We start from the raw sequence: 20,228 nt of genomic DNA, 5'->3' as shown, positions 1-20,228 counted from the left end.
ACATCTCTTTTCATCTAGTTCCACTTGCTAAACAAAACTCCACTAGGTAGCTGGTATTATTAGATAGTACTTTATCTAGATTTGTGTAAAATGCCTGGAGCTCAACTTACATTGTTGTTACATGCTGTCAAGTCGGTTCCAACTCATAGTGACCCTGTATAGAGCTTCCAGGGAACGGCTGGTGAGCATGAACCTCTGACCTTGCAATTCAGGCTGACCCTGTAGTCCAGTGCATTAATGTGCAGTGCCACACCAGGACTCTTTAGGAAGAGGAAAATCCTGTCCCCTATAGTACAGTAATGGAATCCTGGTGTGGCGCTGCTGGATAATGCACTGGACTGCATGGTTGGTTTGAACTGCAAGATCAGAGGTTCAAACTCACCAGCCGCTCCTCTGAAAACTCTATACAGGGTCTCTATAAGTCAGAACCAATTCGATGGTGCTTACCACCACCACTAACAAAGCTCTGTGCTATCATGATTTGCTTAAGTCTCACAGTCGGTCTTTTAACTTTATTCAGCTCTTTGTGTAATAAGAATAAAACTCTCCTACCTCTGGTCTTTCATGACTATATTCTGGGTTGACTTCAAGGTCTATGCCATCAAATTATAAGATGGAACACATCAAAGTTGTGGTACTTAAATAACAACAAGAACAATAAAGCAAAACAACCTACAGTTATATACATATAACCCAGTTAGTCAGAACCTTCAGTTACTAATGTGTATGAAGGATTTCAATATTTAATGGAAAATCAACAAAATAGCTCTTTACTCCTTTTGTTTACCCACCCTGCAAAGGCTCCCATTCCAGGAAATGGTGGAGGATCAAACATATTCAAGCTCTGATAAAATATTCACAATAAGGATTTTGAGACTCTGATGTGAAAATCTTACATAAGTCTTACATACTCTGTGTTTCTTAATTATTTTAACAACATTTAAAAAAAAAAAATGGAAGGGGTTCTGAATATTAGGTTGTTGTCAAGTCAATTCTGATTCACTGCTACCCAATGTAACAGAGTAGAACTGTCCCATAGGATTTTCTAGGTTGTAGTTTTTACAGAAGCAAATCACCGGGTCTTTCTTCGATGGAGTCACTGAGTGTTTGAACCATCAGCTTTTTGGCTGGTAGTTGAATGCTTAACTTTTGCACCACCAGGGTTCCTTAAATAATAGGTTGTTGTTGTTATGTGCCGTCAAGTCAGTTTCGACTCGTAGCAACTCTGTACAGGGTTTCCAAGGAGCAGCTGGTGTATTTAAACTATGAAATTCAATAAGGTGAATTGTTCCTTTTTTATTATAATCACATTTTATGCTACACATACATTATATGTGTCTTTAAATAAACCTATGTTGAAATATTTTGTCAGATTTTCAGAATTATAAACTGAAGTAGTAGTTTTCAGAAGAATTGAGTGATATGTGGGGTCTTCTATTGAAGATATTTACAAAACTCCAGTTTTTTTCTATAAAGAGTGCATGTGATATATACAAGGGAGCTTCAAAACATTTTTGGGAAAATGTCATTGTGTTTTAATTCCATTTTCCATGAACTATTTTGTAGGCCCCTCACATTTGTTGACTCTTGGAATCTCTAGATTTTTTTCCTATTGCTTATATAAATACCATATTGAAATATTATTTTCAATTTTTCACAAGGCTTTTAAGGTTAGCTTTAAAGTAGATCACCTTTATAGTTCATTGGAATCCTCATAAAGCTTTCTTCCCTTTTATAATTTACACATTGCAACTAAAAGAAAAAAGGAAACTTTTAAAGCATAGTTCTGCTGTTATCATTAGTTTCCATCAAGTTGTCTCGGGCTCATGCCAACCTTCTCTGTAACTGAACCATATGTTGCCCAGTCCTGTGCTGTCATTATGATTGATGGTATGTTTGAATCCCATGGACTCACACATGTCATGCCAAGTTTAATCTTAGACCTCAACAAATTATTTTCTTACCCCACAAAGATACACTAGAAAGTTCTTTCTTCTAACAAATCATTTTGTCTTACCTTTAATTTCTTTGGCTTCCCAGAAGTTTATCAGTTTACACATGATCTCTTTACAACCATTTCCCTAAACAGATTTCTAATTCTCTTTCTTTTTGTGGTGGTTGTTATGTGCCATCGAGTCAGTTCCGACTCATAATGACCCTGTATTTTGGGTATCCAAGGAGCAGCTGGTGTATTTGAAACAACGACCTTGTGATTCATGGTCCAGTGCTGATCCTACAGCACCACACCAGGCCTCCTCTTTCTGTTTAGTGTGGCTGAATTAGTTGACCTAATATATTTTTTTTCCCCCCCAAAAGGGTAAAGAGTGAACTTTACATGGCACTTCGGAATTTTACCCCTCCATCTTAAAGAAAGTCCTGGAGGTATGGTGGATTATGTATTGGGCTACTAATTGCAAGGTCAGCAGTTCAAGTCCATCAGGCGCTCTGCAGGAGAAAGATGAGGCTTTCCACTCCCATAAATAGTTATAGCCTCAGAAACCCTATACATACATGGTCACTATGTGTCAGAACGGACTCAGCAGCATACAACTACAGTCTTAAATGTCTTCTATTGTTTTCCTGTTTCTTTCTTGAAAATACCTGCAATTTTTAGATAACTTTTATGACACACATACACACATAAATAAAACAACTCGATGGCACTTATCAACAACAACATCATATGTTTCTAGGACTCAGATACATTTTTTGTCTTTTGTCTCTTTGAACATCTGATCTTAACAGAAATTCCCTGATAAATTTATTTTGGTTTTGGTTACCTGGTTTTGTTACCATTCTCACCTGCATGAAATTTATCTCCACCACCTTCCCCCCCCGACATACATGCTTTCTTTTGCCAAGTTTGGCATGGCCTGACTGGGATGAGTGGACCAACTGACCGTGGTTGGGATCTAGTGTCTAAGAGAAGGTCTAGGAGAGCTCCTAGTGTGAGGCAAGCTTGTCCCTGGCCCTACGTTGTTACCTACCTCTGGCCCCCAACTGTACCTTGACCTCAACCAGCTGCCTCAGAGCTCTCCCTGGAGTCCAGGCTTTGCTCATTGCACTGTCTTGATTGCTGTGTTCCTGTTGCCTGGTTTCTGAAGGCCTTTCTGATATGTCATCTGGACTTCATCATAGCCTCTGGTATCTCTGACCTGATTGGCAGTAGTGCAGTGTTTTGACCAAGGACCTTCTCTGCCTGTCACTCTTTTTTCTCTTTCTGCTTCTCATCCTTTTCATTGTTAGAGCTTTGTTTTCCTCCTTGGGTATTTGCATTGGCTGTTCTAAGTTCCTTCCTGCCCCTGTGACCAACAGTCTCTAGGGAGGGATATAACGTAACACCCCTGGGACTGACCTTCTCTTCTCATGTCTTGTTAAAATTATATTATCAGATAATGGCTCAGGTAAATTTTGCTAGTTTAAGGGAGGGAGTGCAAAGGACAACTTGCCATCCTTTTTCTTAAACATTATTTTTATTATATTGTCTAAGAATCATATACAGTCACATATACCTATCCAAGGAGGCCTTTTAGAAGTTCATGAGAAAATTCTGTAATTTTTTTTAAAGCTTTTATTGTGAATTGAGTGATAGTTTCATGGGAGATCATCGATTTTACACTCATTCTATCATATTTTGTTTCATTGCAATGATTACAATCCCCTCCATGCATCATCATTCAACAGTATCTGCTTCTATTCCTTCTGGGTTTTTGTTTTTTTTTAATATACACAAAACCACTGAGGAATATATAAGCGTTTAAACAACCACCCAAAAGGCATATTCTGCAAGCCTGCCTCCTGGCCACTAGCACACAGCCTTTCTCTTTCCATGAGTCTAGTTTTCCTCAGCTGCTCTATCTCTCCATGTCCTAGTCTCTGCCTCCATCTCTGGTGTTCCTGCTTTTCTGGATAGGGTCCCACATTCCGCTTGTGCTCTTCTCCCTTGATGGTCCTAGGGTCCACTGTTCCTGAAATGTAAGAGGAACTACTCCCCCCTTTTTGTTTCAAAACTTCTACCTTTACAGTTTTGATGGTTGCAATTAGTCATGAAAATCCCATAATATTTTAATTCAACTTTTTCACAAAATTTTTGAAGCCTCCTTGTTATTGCTATATAATTCAGAGTTGCTAGGCAATGTCCTGAAAATCAACTCGAAACTCCTAACTGTTTTAACTCCATGACAATGAAAGTAACTATTGGAGGTTTAGTAAATCATACGTTAAGTACTTCCATATAATGGCCAGGCTCCCTCAAATCTTTGGTGGTGGGTTGTGAGGGTGGCATCAGATGACTTCCATTATGTCAGGAACACATCCCAGGAAGACATTTTTGACATTGGATAGTCAGTCCTAAGTGACTTCCAGGAGCCCTGGTGGTGTAGCGTGTAACACATTGGGCTGTAGTGTGTAATCGCAGAGTCAGTGGTTCAAATCCACCAGCCGCTTCTCAGGAGAAAGATGGAGGCTTTCTGCTCCTGGAGAGATTTACAGTCTCGGAAACCTTTATTTACAGGGTCCCTATGAGTCGGAACTGACTTGACACCCCACAACAACAACAAAGTGACTTCTACAGCATCTTTCCTTGTTGCTGTTAAAATCAAAGAAACACCCTTTCTCAGCTTCTTCATCATCTCTCACTGCTATATATAGGTAGACTGAAATCTTTTTCTCTCTTCACAAATCCCAGTTGAGCTACTTCTGACCACTGAACAATGTCATGTTGACTTTGATATCTATGCCAGTTGCCTTGTTTAAAAAAAATCCTTTTCATCTTTTTCTCAGATATGCTCCAAAGGCAAAAGCTTCCCATAATTTTAAAAACCTTTTGAGTTTTAAAAACTTCAATATTTGCTTTTAAGAATGTTAAGAAAAATGTTATTTGGGTGTTGTAAGTTTACCGTTGTCTTTTTTTTAAATACACATTACCCTGACCTTGGAAATTGGTTAAATTGGCAGTGAAGCCTATAGTAAGAGTATGCATTTTTTTTTTTTTAAATTGGACTATCATATCTCCATGGTACTTAACAACAACAGCAGTCATATATTACTGAAAGCAAGACCAACATATTTACTTAAATAAGTGACAATTGTATGTTCATACACACACAAGACAAACAATGGGGCAGGCCTCAGTAGTCAATAGATGTAAGTATTTAAATACTGATTCAAAACTCATGGGAGCATTTCCTTTTAACTCCAAGTATCTCCTCTTATTTATATAAAAAAATGGATGTTACATGGAGTTAACTGAATTTAGAACTTTCATTTTGTTTTTTCTTACATTGAGGATTGACCCTTTTAAGCAGTTTTGATGTGTGTTTGTAAGAATGAGGAAAATAATGTAACAGTGTTTTAGGTTATTCTCTATATTACTATTTCTTTCCTTTCCTTTAGATGTGTGCACACCCACTTTTTACTGCCCCCATTCTGGCACTCAAATAAGTGCTCCAAACATCAGCGGTTTCAATGTCTTTTGCTAGTTGATCTATATCCGAGATCTAGGCAGTGCCTGACACGTGGTTAAACCAAACCAGTTGATGTCAGGTTGGTTTTACTCATGACAACCCCATATGTGCCTGAGTATAGAACTGTCCCACAGGGTTTTCAGTGGCTGATTTTTCAGAAGTAGATCACTAGGTGTCTCTTCTGAAGAGCCCGAGGTAGAGCCACCAACCTTCCAGTGAACATTTTAGTAATTTTCTTGAGTAAATGAAAAGAGGGACAAAACCTTCTTTTCAACACCATCTTAGTTCCCAGAGCACATGGTACACAGGTTTGAGAAGCTATTTGGAGGTCATCATTTCACGGCCTTCATACCATGATAGCATTAGAGATATGATGAGGAACAGAATACCAGAATAGGAAAAAATGGACCTTAATTGTTGTTGTTGTTAGGTGCCATTGCATTGGTTCCGATCCATAGCAACCTTATGCACAGCAGAATGAAACACTGCCTGATCCTGGGCCAACTTCACTATTGTTGTCATGCTTGAGTCCATCAATGCTGCCACTTGGCCAGTCCATCTCATTGGGGGGTCTTCCTCTTTTCCTCTGACCCTCCACCATTTAATTAGTTCCTCCTTTTTTACTCCAAGACTAGCAAATATCTAGAGGACCCTTTTAAGTTAAATTCAATATTTAAATAATGTTAATTGCTAACCTTATAAGGACCAAATATGCCCATACTTCTGGTAATCATGGTAGCTTTACTTCCTCAAAAGAGAAGAAGTAGAAAAGGGGTCAGTGAGGGAAAGAGCAGAGATAGAAAGAAGGGGAAGAAACAGAGTATTAGGTATCCAACCCCCCCGCCCCCGATTTGTCTTAAAAGTAGGAAGAATGGAAGGCATCTAGACAAAATTGTATCTAAGTCTATATACAAATCCTGCGTGTTTCTGCATCTTCTTGTTGGCCACAAGAAGCAGTACTGGTTCAGTGACTCTGTGTTAGGACATAACGAGGGACTTCAAAAATTTCATGGAAAAATGGAGTTGAAAGATGAGATTTTTTTCATGAACTTATAGCAGCTTCTCTTCATATGCATGAATTCTTATCTAAAATATCAGACTTCAATTATCATTGGAGGGAGGAAATAAAAAAGTGAGATCCAGACTTCAAACCCAAAAAACAAGGACTCAAAGAAAATATTCAACGTGCTGAATTCTGATCGTGACAATTGAGGAAATGAGCATGCAGATTGGCTTACTAAAATCATTTTTTAACTCATAGCACTTGCATTTAGAAGTGGAAACAATGAAATTGATCAGAAAAGAATGAAGAAGAATACAGTAGAAATAAAAAGAATCAAAGTAATGGCCAATATTGATGGAGAATCTGGTAATGGAAGAGAACTCAGCTTTCTGCGGATGGAATTAAGCAGTATCTCACTTTATCCCAATACTTTACTGTGTGTTTCTCTTGAAGGCTTAAGTAGTAGTCATGCTTAGTAGAGTACCATTGCCCACATAACAGTAAATACTCACTTTATTGAATTGTTAATGGTATTTTATGGCACACTTAGGTTTCATCAGTAAAGCGGGAAGCCAGAAATGTATTCAATTGATCCATATGAAATTCCTAATTTTGAAGGTCAAAAGCAGTTGGAAAATGGTAATCTTGAATGGTTCAGTCCTACAAATTGTGCTTAAGAGAATGGATTTTAAAAGGGATTCTGTATGAAACCTGAAGTTAGCATAGGAAACTATTGATAGAACAGCGCAGCATTTAGAGAATGGTATAGAAAAGGCTGCACAGAAGTTCTTTTCAGACTCAGTCTTCCCAGTCTACTAACTAGCATCCTGTGGTTGTACTCATCATTCATTACCTGAAGTGTCTGTAAAAGGTTTCTGTGTATTTGAATGTATGTGTATGTCATCCTTAGGGTACATGCATGTGTGTGTGTTATCCTCAGAGATTCCCAATGAGGCAGGTGTATTCCCTGAGTAGCATTTTGCAGTGCTAGCAAAGCCATTCTTTTTGGTATTGCCAGCTGCTAACCGCAGGGTTGGCAGTTCAAACTTATCAGTTGTTCCTTGGAAACCCAATATAGGTTTGCTTGCTATGAGTCAGAACTGACTTAATGGCACGTAACAACAACAACAACTATAACAAGAGCTAGATCCAAGTCATCCTGCTTAAGTAAAGTAAGAATAGTAGTACATTTTTGATGTGTGCTTATATATATACTTGTTGGGAATCCTGGTGTGGTGCTGTAAGATCAACACTGGACTGCTAACTGCAAGGTTGGTGGTTCAAATCCACCAGTTGTTCCTCGGAAACCCCATACAGGGTTGCTACTAGTTGGAACCAACTCTGCGGCACCTAACAGCAAACAGCATATTTGTAGGCTTCCATAAAGTAAGCCCTTAGTGACTGGAAAAAAAATCACCATGCTGTTTTTTTTTAAGAATGATACTTTTGACCTGTTATTAGCTAGTGTCTGAATGGAATTTTTTTTTCTTCCTTGTATGGCATTGTAGTATAAGCACTGGTCTGCTAACTACAAGGTTGGTGGTTCCAGCCCACCAGTTGTTTGTTGTTACAAGTTGTAACCAACTCAGTGGCACTTCCCAACAACACATTCTTTAAAGGAGCCCTGGTAGTGCAGTGGATTAACTATTGTGGTGCTAATAGAAAAGTCAGAGGTCCGAACCCACTAGCTACCCTAGAAGAAGGATAAGAAGGTCTGATTCAAGAAAGGTGTACAGTCTTGGAAACCCTAAGGAGAAGTTCTATTCTGTCTTATAGGATCAGGAGCTATGAGTTGAAATTGACCCAATGGCAGTGGGTATACATCCTTTATGTCTTTACTAAAGATCCTGTCCAAAAAAAAAAAAAAAACAAAACATTAAGCTGACCTGAAAGCAGTTGTTATTTTACAGTAAAGTTTATTTCCTAGGAACATTAAAAAAAAAAAAAATTCCCCTCCAAACTCTCAAGCGATAGATACCTTATTGATCACCCAGATACTGAAAAGTCAAAGAATGAATCTTTTTATCCCATTCTTTGTACACTCTTGATAGAGTGGTGTCTGTAGAATCTGTAGAATAAGAACTACACTCTGAACCACTATGAATCAGACCGACTCAATGGCACTTAGCAACAACAAATACGTATGCTCTTAAAGATTTTTTATGTCGTTTTAAGATGCTGTTTTTAATATTTTGATAGATGGTAATAATTCTGCTCTAAATCCAACATTGAGTAGATTTAAATATGTCATGGTGTGATGTCAGCAAAGAACAAAGACATTAGTGTTGTTAATCTCTACAGTCTTTGTCTCATGGAATAACTGGTGGGCTTGAAACATGGACCTCTTGGTTAGTAGCCAAGTGCTTAAACATTTTGCCGCCAGAGTTTCTTCATTTTTAATGATCATCAACATAATTTTACTTTAATACACATAATATAAACATATCTTGGTAATTTCCACATTTGGTTTAAAGTAAAAATATCTTTTTTTTTTTTTTAACTCCATATTGAGTGAGTCTGAGAAATTAGATAGTCTTGTTTATAAAAAGAATTTCACGTCACTGAATAGTGATCAATCACTGTTTTTTCTTATGTAATTGTTTTAAAGATGAGAAAGATAATTTCATGTATGGTACATTATAGATTCTCAGTGAGCCGATATGTCCATTCTTTTTTGATCAGCAAAAATGATCTTTTCTTGCACAACTTCTTATTGCTTGTCTGTAAGCACCCAACACTTTCAGGCAAAAAGATAGCTCAATAAATACATAGATTTGATGATTGGCTAGTGTATGCCTTTCCAATTGTCACTAGAGTCAGCATGAAACTTTGATTCATCTCTCCAGTCTCCTAACTGGGTCATTAGAACTTTTATATTTGGTAATGAAAATAGTTGCAGCTTACTTGGGTTTCCCTAAGAGAGACACTGTCTTTACAAATAGAAAAATAATGTTCACTCGTTTCTGCTTTAAAATAATTTGGCATGTGTATGAAATTCAATGAACTAACTTTGACGATAAAATTCTTTCTGTGAAAAGTAGTTCGTTAATTATTAAGTTCAGAAATGAATAATTTGGGTAGTTTTTGAGCTTATTGGGAAACTTTATTGAGGGATAGAATATCATTTTAATGCATAAATGTTGACTGAGACTAAACATAGATAATGTGGCACAATAAAATAAGCACTTGACTTCAAGGTCAGTTTGAACTTCACTGTCAGTTTGTTCTGTTTCGCACAGGATTGCTATGAGTTGGAACCTAGATCAAACAGTGCTCATTTGTCACATTACAATATTATTATTATTTTTTTATTGTTGTTAGTTGCCATCTAGTTAGTTCTGATACTTAGGGACCCTTTATAGGGTTTCCCAGACTTTTCAATCTGTGTTGTTAAGTGCCATGGAGATGGTTCCGACTCGTGTCAATCCTATATAGAGTTTCCGAGGAGCGGCTCTTACGTTTGAACCTCCAACTTCATGGTTCAATCTGACCTAGCGGTCTAGTGTTTAATCTACAGTGACATTTTAGGCCAGCAGAAAGCCTATCTTTCGCCTGTGGAGTGGCTGGTGGGCTCAAACTCCAGACTTTGTGATTCTTAGTCCAGTGATTATCCTATGGAGCATTGTCTTTCATTTGAGGTTGAAACTCCATATGGATAAAACTTGATTGTGCCAGGCTCTCTCCATTGTCTTTTGCTCACTGTACATCTTCTGTGTAAAATTCATTTCTCTGTTTAAAGGATAAATCATAAAGGATCTTGTTGTTAAGAGCCATTGAGTCAGTTCTACTCACAGCAGCCCTGTGTAGGGTTTCCGACACTGTAAATCTTTGTGGGAGCATTCCCACGAAGTGGTAGTGGGCTCAAACCTCTGACCCCTGTGGTTCGCATTCTAGTGTGTATCCTACAGAGCCATCACACTCTCAGAAGAATGTTGTTGTTGTTAAGTGCCATCAAGTTGGTTCCTACTCATAGCGACCCTGTATAGGGTTTCCAAGGAGCAGCTGATGAGCTTGAACCACTGACCTTGTGGTTCAAACAGACTTTGTAGTCTAGCGCATATACCCACAGTGCCATGCCAGGACTCCTAGAAGGATCTTAGAAATCATCTGTTTAGCCTCATTATTCGATGGGGAGAATTATTTCCCAGATTAGCAAGGCAATTTTGTTAATACTTCACCTACTTACTGTCTATGCTGGAAAGAAAAACCAAGACTCCTTATTGAATCTCTGTTCTTGCCTTGGCCCTTGCATGTTCTGTCCTGCAGTGCTAGTGGTATCACATCCTGTGTAGATACTTAGTAAATAGGTTAGACTATGAAGGTGAATTATGACATACAAAATCAATAAAGCATGTTTTTTATTTTGATAGCACTCAATTTGTAAGAAATGAGTTTAAGATCTTTGTTCTTTCTCTTTATAAATGTACAAAGGCATTTCTTAAAACTGGATACATAGTAATTTCAGTATAAAGATAACCACATGATAAGGGGTCATTAACAATTACCATTCACACTTTGGGGCCTATGCTAATATAGATAATGCTTGTTAGATAGCTGGCTGAACTTTTGAGAACAGTCCCTGGACCCCACCACCACTTTGTACAAAGTGAAGGGAGCCAACTCAGTGGTACTTAACAACAACAACAACAACAAAGGGAACCATATGGGAACTGTACCTCTAACCTTGGCCTCACAAATATGTCTCCTGTAAAACCCTCCTTTTTGTAAATTTATGTCCTCCTTTAATAGTATATGGAGTATGATTTCATTCATTTGATAAGTGGTGTCTACACTGTCTTAATGTAGGAGGAAGAAGACAGAGATGAATGAAACAAGGTATTTGCCTTCAAGGGACCAGAGTTAGTGCACAGATCACAAATGCAAGAGCAAATGATGACTGCTCAAGACTAGTAGTCAGTGAAATAAATGTGAGGGGAGATGGAGGCTTCCAGCTGGGTGAACATCAGGGTCCCTTTAAGGATAAGTAGGATTTTTATGAGTGGAAGTCTGGGAGAGGATCTGTGGATGCTTGTGGAAATGATGGTATCCAGAGCACTTCAGTAGGGATGTTGAGTGTGGGGAGCACAAGGTTAGGCAGTCTGAGAGGTCCCTGCAGGGGGACTGTAGGTAATAGAGAAAGGGATTTAAATGTACTATTATAACCACATTTTTTGTGGTTGTAGGGATTATTGAAGATTTCAGGGCTGGGAAGTAAGATGATCAGAGAGCTCTTGGTGGAGAAAATGTGGTATCTTCTGTATGATGAATTAGAAGGAGGAGAGTCTGGAGTCATGGAAGAGCCCATAGGAAGTAGCAAGGACCTGACACCAATATTATCAACAGTGGTGTGAACAGGGTTCATTAACAGATTAGATCGATAGTCAAGGAAGAGGACATCCGCAGTGAATTTAGGTATGAAGCTGGGTAGCTAGCAGAACCTAACATCTGGGTGTAAAAAGGTTAAATACAGTTTGCATACAATAAGTTTAAGGGGCTGGCAGAATACAGAGGTGGTTAAGTGTTGTTGAGTCAGTTTGGACCCATAGCAACCCTACATAGGGTTTCCAAGGAGCAACTGGTGAGCTTGAACCACTGACCTTGCAGTTCAAATGGCTTTGCAGTCTGGTGCATTATTAACCCACAGCACCCCAACAGGAATCTCTGTGGTGGTGGTGGAGTTATGTGTTGAAGAGTCGGTTCCGATTCATAGCGACCCTGTACAGGGTTTCCTAAGTTGTAAATCTTTACGGAAACAGAAAGCCTCATCTTTCTCCTGCGGAACAGCTGGTAGTTTAGAACTGCTGACCATGAGATTAGCAGCCCGATTTGTGACCACTACGCTACCAGAGCTCCTTAGGATTCTGTGTAGAGGGAGTGAAAACATGTAATTGAAGCATGGGGAAGAGGTTTTGAGCTTGATGGGGAAGTCTGGGAAGCCATTCACCAAGAGACTCTGTTTAAAGACAGGAGGGTGAATGAAATCGTTAAGGGACTCAGAGAGAAGAAAAATGATGCCCAGAAGTAGAACTCTGAAGAAAGTGTACATCAGTAATCAGGAAGATGAGACAGACCTGGGAAATAGAGGAGGCATTGCTTGAGAATGAGGAGAGAGGATGAGGAGTTCAGTTATAGTGTTGTAGAAACCAAAGACACAGAGAGCTGTTGAGAGGCACATCAGAGTAAACATGCTGTGTTGTCTTTGAAAGATATACATGAACACAAGGGAAAAAAATAGTTCATGTTTGCCTTAATTATATAATTAAACTTTTTTTTTTTTTTTTCCTAAGTCTGGGTTTCATGACACGTCTTTTTTAGGCTAGACTTTTCTTTAAATTGTCTTCACTTAAGGAGCCCTGGTGGTTCTTTGTAAATTAAGCTTTGGGCTGATGATCGAAAGATTGGCAATTCAAACCAAGTGTTCAGAACCATGGAAGAACGATGGAGGCAGTCTGCTCTGTAAAGATTTACTACCTCGGAAACCTTAAGGAACATTTCTACTCGGTCGCATAGGGTTGTTTTAAGATGGAATCAGCTCAAAGGCAGTAGGTTCTGTCTTCATTTGGTTCAGCGACTTCGTATTCATTCTGAAGACAGTTGACAACTTTCACATTTCCTCATGTAAGGGATACAATGGGACAGAAGAATTGGTGAGACATAGGTTTAATGATTACTATTGTAGAAATGTCAGTTAACGTAAAGTTACTCATTTAATTAGGTACTCCCTGGCACTGGGGACACAGCAGTACAGTCCTCAGAACAGAAGAAAACCTCAGCCGGGATTGAGTTTACGTTGTAGTATGGATGAGACAAGCCAAAAGCAGACCACATAAGTATGATAAACCACATGTTATCTGTGACAAGTGCTGTGAAAAAAAAATTTTTTTTTAGATGTAGTAAAGGAAATTTGGGGTGCTGTCATTTTCAACAGGGTCCAGGGAAAGCTTGACTGAGAAAATAATTTTTGAGAAAAGACTTAAAGGAGCGGGGGTGGTGGTGGGGTAGGGGAGAAACTGATGGAAAGCTATTCAAATACCTAAGTGAAGAGCATTCCAGGCACAAGGGACAACAATGTCAGGATTGGGGAAGTATTCCTTGCCTCTTTGAGGGTTGGAAATGGGACCATTGTTGTTCAAGTGGAATAGGCAAGAGAAAGTAGAGTGTGGTCCTGTGATCCTATGAATGGAAACCTTAAGTTATTGTTAAGTGCCATTGAGTCAGTTCCCACTCATGGCGACCTTGTATTGGGTTTCTGCGACTATAGATCTTTGTGGGAGCAGGAAGCCTCACCTTTCTCCCACAGATCAGCTGGTGGGATTGAACCCCTGACCTTGTTGTTCACAGTCTAATGCTATTCTAAAGAGCCACTGCAAAAGAAAATAGGTAAGTATAGTAAGTCAGAGTCTGACCCTGTGGTCATATGGATGGAGTCCCCAGGTGGGTGGTATAAATGGCTAATGTGCTTGGATGCTAACCAAAAGTTTCAAAAGGTGGGCTTGGAGATTACGGAGGCCCCTTGAAAGAAAGATGTAGCCAAAAGGCCTGTTTGAGAAAAATCAGCCATTTAAGCCCCTGTGAGAGAGCACAGTTGTACTCCAACACCCCCAGGGAATCCCCCTGGGTCAGAATCAACTGGTCAGAAGCTGGTGTTGACTTTTAGTGCTGACTGAGAGGGAAAGCTATAAAGGGTAAAAAGGGGCCTCTCTGGAGCAGGCAAAGGGAAAGGAGATCAATAAAGAATGAAATTAGCTTAGACTTGAGTAGTACTAGAGGAGAGGTGGGAAGAGATCAGGATCTGAATGTAGTCTAAGGATAACATGAATAGAATTTAACAGATTGGTTGTGGGGTATGCAAGGGAGCGTTCAGGGATGAGCTAGAGCAACTGGAAGGAAAGTGTTCCCATGAACTGAAATGAGGAAATATGAGGGAGGAGGAGTTTTTTTGGTGGTGGGGAGAGGCCAGCAGAGGTTTAGACATGTTAATTTTGCAGTGCATAATGGACTCTTAAGTAGTGTTATCAAGAAGACAGTTGAAAAATGGGTCTGAAATCTCAGGAAGAAGCTTGGAGGTAAGCTATTGGAAGTCCCCAGCCTGTTGAAGATATTTGAAGCCAGTAACCTAGATGAGAAATCATCAAGAAAGTGAGTTTGGATTAAAAAGGAGAATTCCAAAGACTAGAACTTTAGAGGCCCTTATGTATTGGGACCAAGAACCAAAGCTCACTAAAATGGAAATTATGTGTTCCATGAAAAAGCACTTGTACTTTAATGATGACATTTAAGGGACATTCTAAATGTTTACGAACTGGTGGTGCTTCCCTGTGAAGTATAAGACCATTCAGACAGTGTGTGTTGAATTTTATTGGGTAAATGTTGAAGAAGTTACTGGTGCTGAAATGGAATGTTTTGAATGCCATAAAGAAGTCAAAGGACACTAATAAAAATAATAAAGAGCATTTTGCTCAGGAGAAACAACTTTGGAGAACATTGTTTCAGTCCATGATATAAGAAGTCATTTTCTAGAAAGTCAGTCATGCCACCGTTCTCTGAGCAGCTGAATAGTTTGTTCCTTTATCTATTTTTGGCAATAGTATAGTTTAAACTTTTTAGCTAGTTCAGTTTTTTGGGGTTTTGATGCAACTTTATTGCGTTTTAGCCAGTTTTAAAAACAGTGAAGTCATCACTGTAACATAACCATTTTAACCTCTTGAGACCTGTTCTTTCATTTCCCCCCTCTTTTTGCCTGTTGTTTCCATAGAAACAGAAGGCATGACAGTAAGATGACATGGAACAAATTTTTCCTGAAGGATTCTCAACACTCTAGCCCACATTTCTGGAGCCATTGCACATTCGGCTTCCGCTGCCCCGTTTCTTTGTCTGACTGTGGCCTAGTCATGCTGCAAAACTCAGTCCAGCTGTCATCTTTCAGGAAGTGCTTTCTGATGACATATTCCCACCTTTCCCAATCTGTGTGCTGCCATATTACCCTTTGCCATGGCACTTGTCACAATAGTTTATGTCCCCATTGACTTTGAGGGCAGATACTGGGTTTGTTTCATTTCCTCTGCACCTTGCATAGTACCTAGGGGTCAATATCAGTAAATGTGTATGGACTGTGAATGAAGAAACCAACTTCTGTGCTGATTTGGTACCCATCTGAAATGTCCTTATTACGATTGAAATTATTTTATTCAGAATGTGCCATTAGCTAATGCAGTAACCTGCCACATATCCTGAGATTTCCCTTTCAAAAGTAGTGGAACAGTTTGTTATGTAAAGGGTCACATTTTTCCCTTAAAACAGTTGCCCTGTGAACCCCTCATGTTCATAACCTCTAAGGTATTTTATCAGTGTGATTTTATTTAGTACTGCTTGTATCCCCTAAAACTAGTAAGCAATATGAAGTAATATGAACATGCCTATATAAGATAAGTCCCGGTGTGGTGCTGTGGGTTAATGCGCCAGACTGCAAAGCTGTTTGAACTGCAAGGTTGGCGGTTCAAGCTCACCAGCGTCTCTTTGGAAACCCTGTAAGGGTCGCTGTGGGTTGGAACCAACTCGACAGCACTTAACAACAACAACCACATATAAGATAAAGAAATCCTGGTATGGCACTGTAGGATAAGCACTGGAACACAAGGTTGGTTTGAACTTCAAGGTTAGTGATTCAAACCCACCAGCTGCTCTTTGGAAACCCTATACAGAGTTGCTGTGAGTCAGAATCAACACAACAGCATTTAACAAAACAACATACAAGATAATGGGAGCACAATGGCTCAATATGATAAGCAGTGGACTGCAAAACACAAAATTGGCAGTTTGAGCCCACCAGCTGCACATGAAAAAAAAAAGAAACTTTATGTTCCCCCAAAGATTTACAGTCTCAGCAACCTTACACAGGGTCGCTATGAGTGCAGACTGACTTGATAGAACTTAACAAATGTAAGACAGGGAGCCTTGGTGATGCAGTGTGCTAAGTATTGGGCTGCTAACTGCAAAGTCAAGGTTCAAGCCCACCAGGCGCACTGTGGAGAAAGAAGAAGCTCTCTGCTCCTGTACAGATTTATAGTCTCAGAAACATTGCAGTCCCATTCTACTTTGTCTTACAGGATTGCTACGAGTCAGAATCAACTCTATGGCAGTGGGTATATAAGGTAGCATGAAAAAAGCTTCAGGAGCTTGGTGGATACAATTGCCAGCAGCAGACGCAATTTTCTTTCTTTTTTTTTTTTTTTTTAAGTTAGTGCATGATTTGAAAACAAGATTTTTATATGGACATAATAGAAATGAAAGGGGTTCAAAAAGTTTGTGGAGAAATTCAATTATCTTTTAATTTCCATTTCTCCACAGGCTTCTTAAAGCCCCCTTGTAAATACTCGAATCTGGGTGCAGAGCAGTGACAAGTATTCTGGATGCCAGAAAAAAAAGATGGCAAATACTTGCATGATGATGGGGTGGGGTTCAACATCTTACTCTCCACTGTCCACCTAGAATTGCAGGGTGGTTTTTTGTTGTTGTTTGTTTTGTGAACTCTCTCAAAAGCAGGAGAAAGAAAACAAAAGCTATATGAGATTATTTAGTATTTCTCAATACCGAGGAAAAAGCTTTACTGTACAGAATTATTGATAGCATAAGTCCACTAGCAGATGATATGTGTCTAGTGAATACTTAACTGAATTCTTATCTGGAGCCCTGATTATATTGAGAATTTTTGAGCTATGCTTTAGAGTGTATAAATTGTGGCATTGCAGTGTAATTATTTAAATCTTGATTTCTTCTTCCAGTTCTACTTTACGAAGTGTTTCTACTGGATCCTCAAGACCTTCCAAAATATGTTTGGTGTGTGGAGATGAGGCTTCAGGATGTCACTATGGGGTAGTAACCTGTGGCAGCTGCAAAGTTTTCTTCAAAAGAGCTGTGGAAGGTAAATGTTCATGTGGGTGTTCCTTTTACACATTTCTTTCCACTGTGTAGTTTATGTGCACAGTTAACTCTATAGTGTTACTGGGAATTTCTTCAAAAATACTGTTGGTATAATCTGTCAGTGATAAATAGTAATAATGCCTGTCTATAAACCACACAGAGCTGAGCACTAGTTAATGGAAAACCTTTGAAATGGTGAGCTTAGATCAACCAGTCAACTTTTTCTTTTCTTTTTGTTTGGTTTTCAATGAGACGTATATATATATACATACATACATACATACATATATTTGTTTCATCTCAAATTTAATGTGCATGATCTGGAATAGTATTTTTACTATATACATATATTTGTTTCATCTCAAATTTAATGTGCATGATCTGGAATAGTATTTTTACTAAGCATACACTGGATACATCATCTCTGCCTTTTCTTTGCCTCTGGATATACATATATGTGTGTTTTGTAGGAAATTTAAACATTACCAACAGGATTATATATATATATATATACTATATGTGAATACATATATAATCATATAGAATAATTTTATTTAACAATGCAAAAGTATGCCACCAACCATTCCTTCCAGAGTACTCTCTACTCAGCTGGGTTCAATCATTCTTTGTAATGGCCACGTAGAACTCAGACACCACAGTCGACCCTTGGTCTTGTTTTGACTGATGATACTGAGCTTTTCCAACATCTCTTCCTAAAGGTGTAGTCAGTTTTTGAGTCCTGTGGATTCCATCTGGTGAGGTCCTCACATATTAAGATGTTAAAAAAGGTTTTTGAATGAACCACTGGTCTTCACAATTCAGTCATGTGACCTTCAGCACCATTTCTATCACCAAGGCCATATTTTCCAGCTACACATCCCGCCTTACTCTTTGTTTCATACTTTTGCATTGCAGTCGCCATTAATTATCAATGCATCTTGCTTACATGTTTGATTAATTTCACAATGAAGAAGTTGATGGAATTCAATTTCTTCCTTACTGGCTTTGGTAGTTGCTGCATAAATTTGAATAATAGTTGTATTCACTGGTCATCCTTGTGGTGGTAGTTGGTTACGTGCTGTGGCATCGGTTCAGACTCATAGCGACCCTGTACAGTGTTTCTGAGGCTGTAAATCTTTCCAGGAGCAGAAAGCCTCATCTTTCTCCTGTAAAACAGCTGGTGGTTTCAAACTGCTGACCTTAATGTTCACAGCCTGATTTGTAACTGCTATGCCAAGGAACTCTGGTGTAGCGTAGTGGTTACGAATCGGGCTGTGAGCTATAAGGTCAGCAGTTCGAAACTACCAGCTGCTCCACGGGAGAAAGATGAGGCGTTCTGCTCCCATAAAGATTTCCAGCCTTGGAAACCCTGTACAGGGTCGCTATGAGTCAGAACTGACTCCACGGCACTTAATAACAACAACAACAACATGCTAAGGAACTCTGGTGTTCCTTGTAGGCATATGGATATTATCCTAACACAGATAGCCTTGTACTTCCAGATCGATCTTAAAATGCTCTTTTTGAGGTGGAGTGTATCATCATTTTTTTCAGTTTGTCATTTCTGTGCATAGTAAACCATATGAATGTCTGATTCACAATGAAGAATACCTGCCCATTTCAGCTCACTAGTGCCTAGCATATCAATATGTGAGTGTTTCATATCATTTTTGATAACTTTCAATTTTCAAAGATTGGTACTTCATACATTCCATGTTTTACTTATTAATGGATGCTTGCAGCTATTTTATCTACCAGCACTATAGCTGACAATGCTGCACTGCTATTCATGAGATTTTTAAGTGGCTAACATTCTTATCAATGGAGAAAAGATTGAAGTTGTCAGGAACTTCATTCTTCTTGGATCAACCATCAATAATTATGGAAGCAGTAGTCAAGAAATCAAATGATGTAGAGCATTAGGCAAATCTGCTGCACCAAGACCTTTTTAAAGTGTTGAAGAACAAAAATGTCAGCTTGAAGACTAAGGTACACCTGACCCAAGCCATGGTATTTTCAAGAACCTCATATGCATGTGGAAGCTGGACAATGAATAAGGAAGACTGTAGAAGAATTGATGCTTTTGAGTTATGGTGTTGGAGGAGAATATTGAAAGTGCTATGGGCTGCCAAAAGAACCAATAGATCTGTGTTGGAGGAAGTGCAGCCACAGTGCTCCTTGGAGGCCAGGTTGGCCAAACTTGGTCTCTCATACTTTGAACATATTGTCAGGAAGGACCAGTTGCTGGAGAAGGATATCATGTTTGATAAGGTGGAGGGTCAGAGAAAAAGAGGACGACCCCCAGCGAGATGGATTTGAAAAGTGGCAGCATCAGTGGGCTCAAGCATGGCAACAATAATGAGGCTGGCCCAGGATTGGGCAGTATTTCGTTCTCTTGTGCATAGGGTTGCTGTGAATCAGTATTGACTCGATGGCACCTAACAACAACAACCATCATTCAAAAGTTGTCCACCTCTCCTTTTTCTTAGCGTGTCTTAGTCTGGAAGCTTTGCTGAAACCTGTCCACCATATGTGACCCTGCTGTTATTTAAAATACATCCATGGCATAGCTCCTTGTATCACAGCAACACAAAAGCTACCACAATATAACAGATAAATGAGTGGTGATGAACTGATAGAAAACCTAGCTTCCCCAATTAAGTGCCTATAGACATCTCACTCTGCAAGCAGGTTTCCTGCCCAAAGTCACTCAGCTTTACTTGCTCCATAGACTGGGAAGTCCACTGCTCTGTCTCGTGCTATTGCTCTTGGTTTTGCTGCTATTGCTGCCGCTGCTTCTCTACCACTCCTCTTTTTTTTTTCTTTTTTTAAGTTTTTAT

At 39.1% G+C, this 20,228-nt stretch overlaps 1 protein-coding gene across 2 annotated transcripts in view; it reads left to right on the top strand.

Annotated features, from left to right (window-relative positions):
* Window positions 1–20,228, top strand: part of NR3C2 (nuclear receptor subfamily 3, group C, member 2) — a 477,644-nt gene that overhangs the window by 193,892 nt on the left and 263,524 nt on the right. For both annotated transcript variants that reach the window (XM_006870871.1, XM_006870870.1), the window contains exon 2: window positions 17,250–17,389. In XM_006870871.1, the coding sequence (XP_006870933.1) occupies window positions 17,250–17,389 (140 nt within the window). The remainder of the gene's footprint in view (window positions 1–17,249; window positions 17,390–20,228) is intronic.

Source organism: Chrysochloris asiatica, unplaced genomic scaffold, assembly GCF_000296735.1.
Source record: "Chrysochloris asiatica unplaced genomic scaffold, ChrAsi1.0 scaffold00155, whole genome shotgun sequence".
NCBI classification, from domain to species: domain Eukaryota; kingdom Metazoa; phylum Chordata; class Mammalia; order Afrosoricida; family Chrysochloridae; genus Chrysochloris; species Chrysochloris asiatica.
Note: the sequence above shows the minus strand (reverse complement) of the source record. Positions and strands in the feature narration are given on the sequence as shown.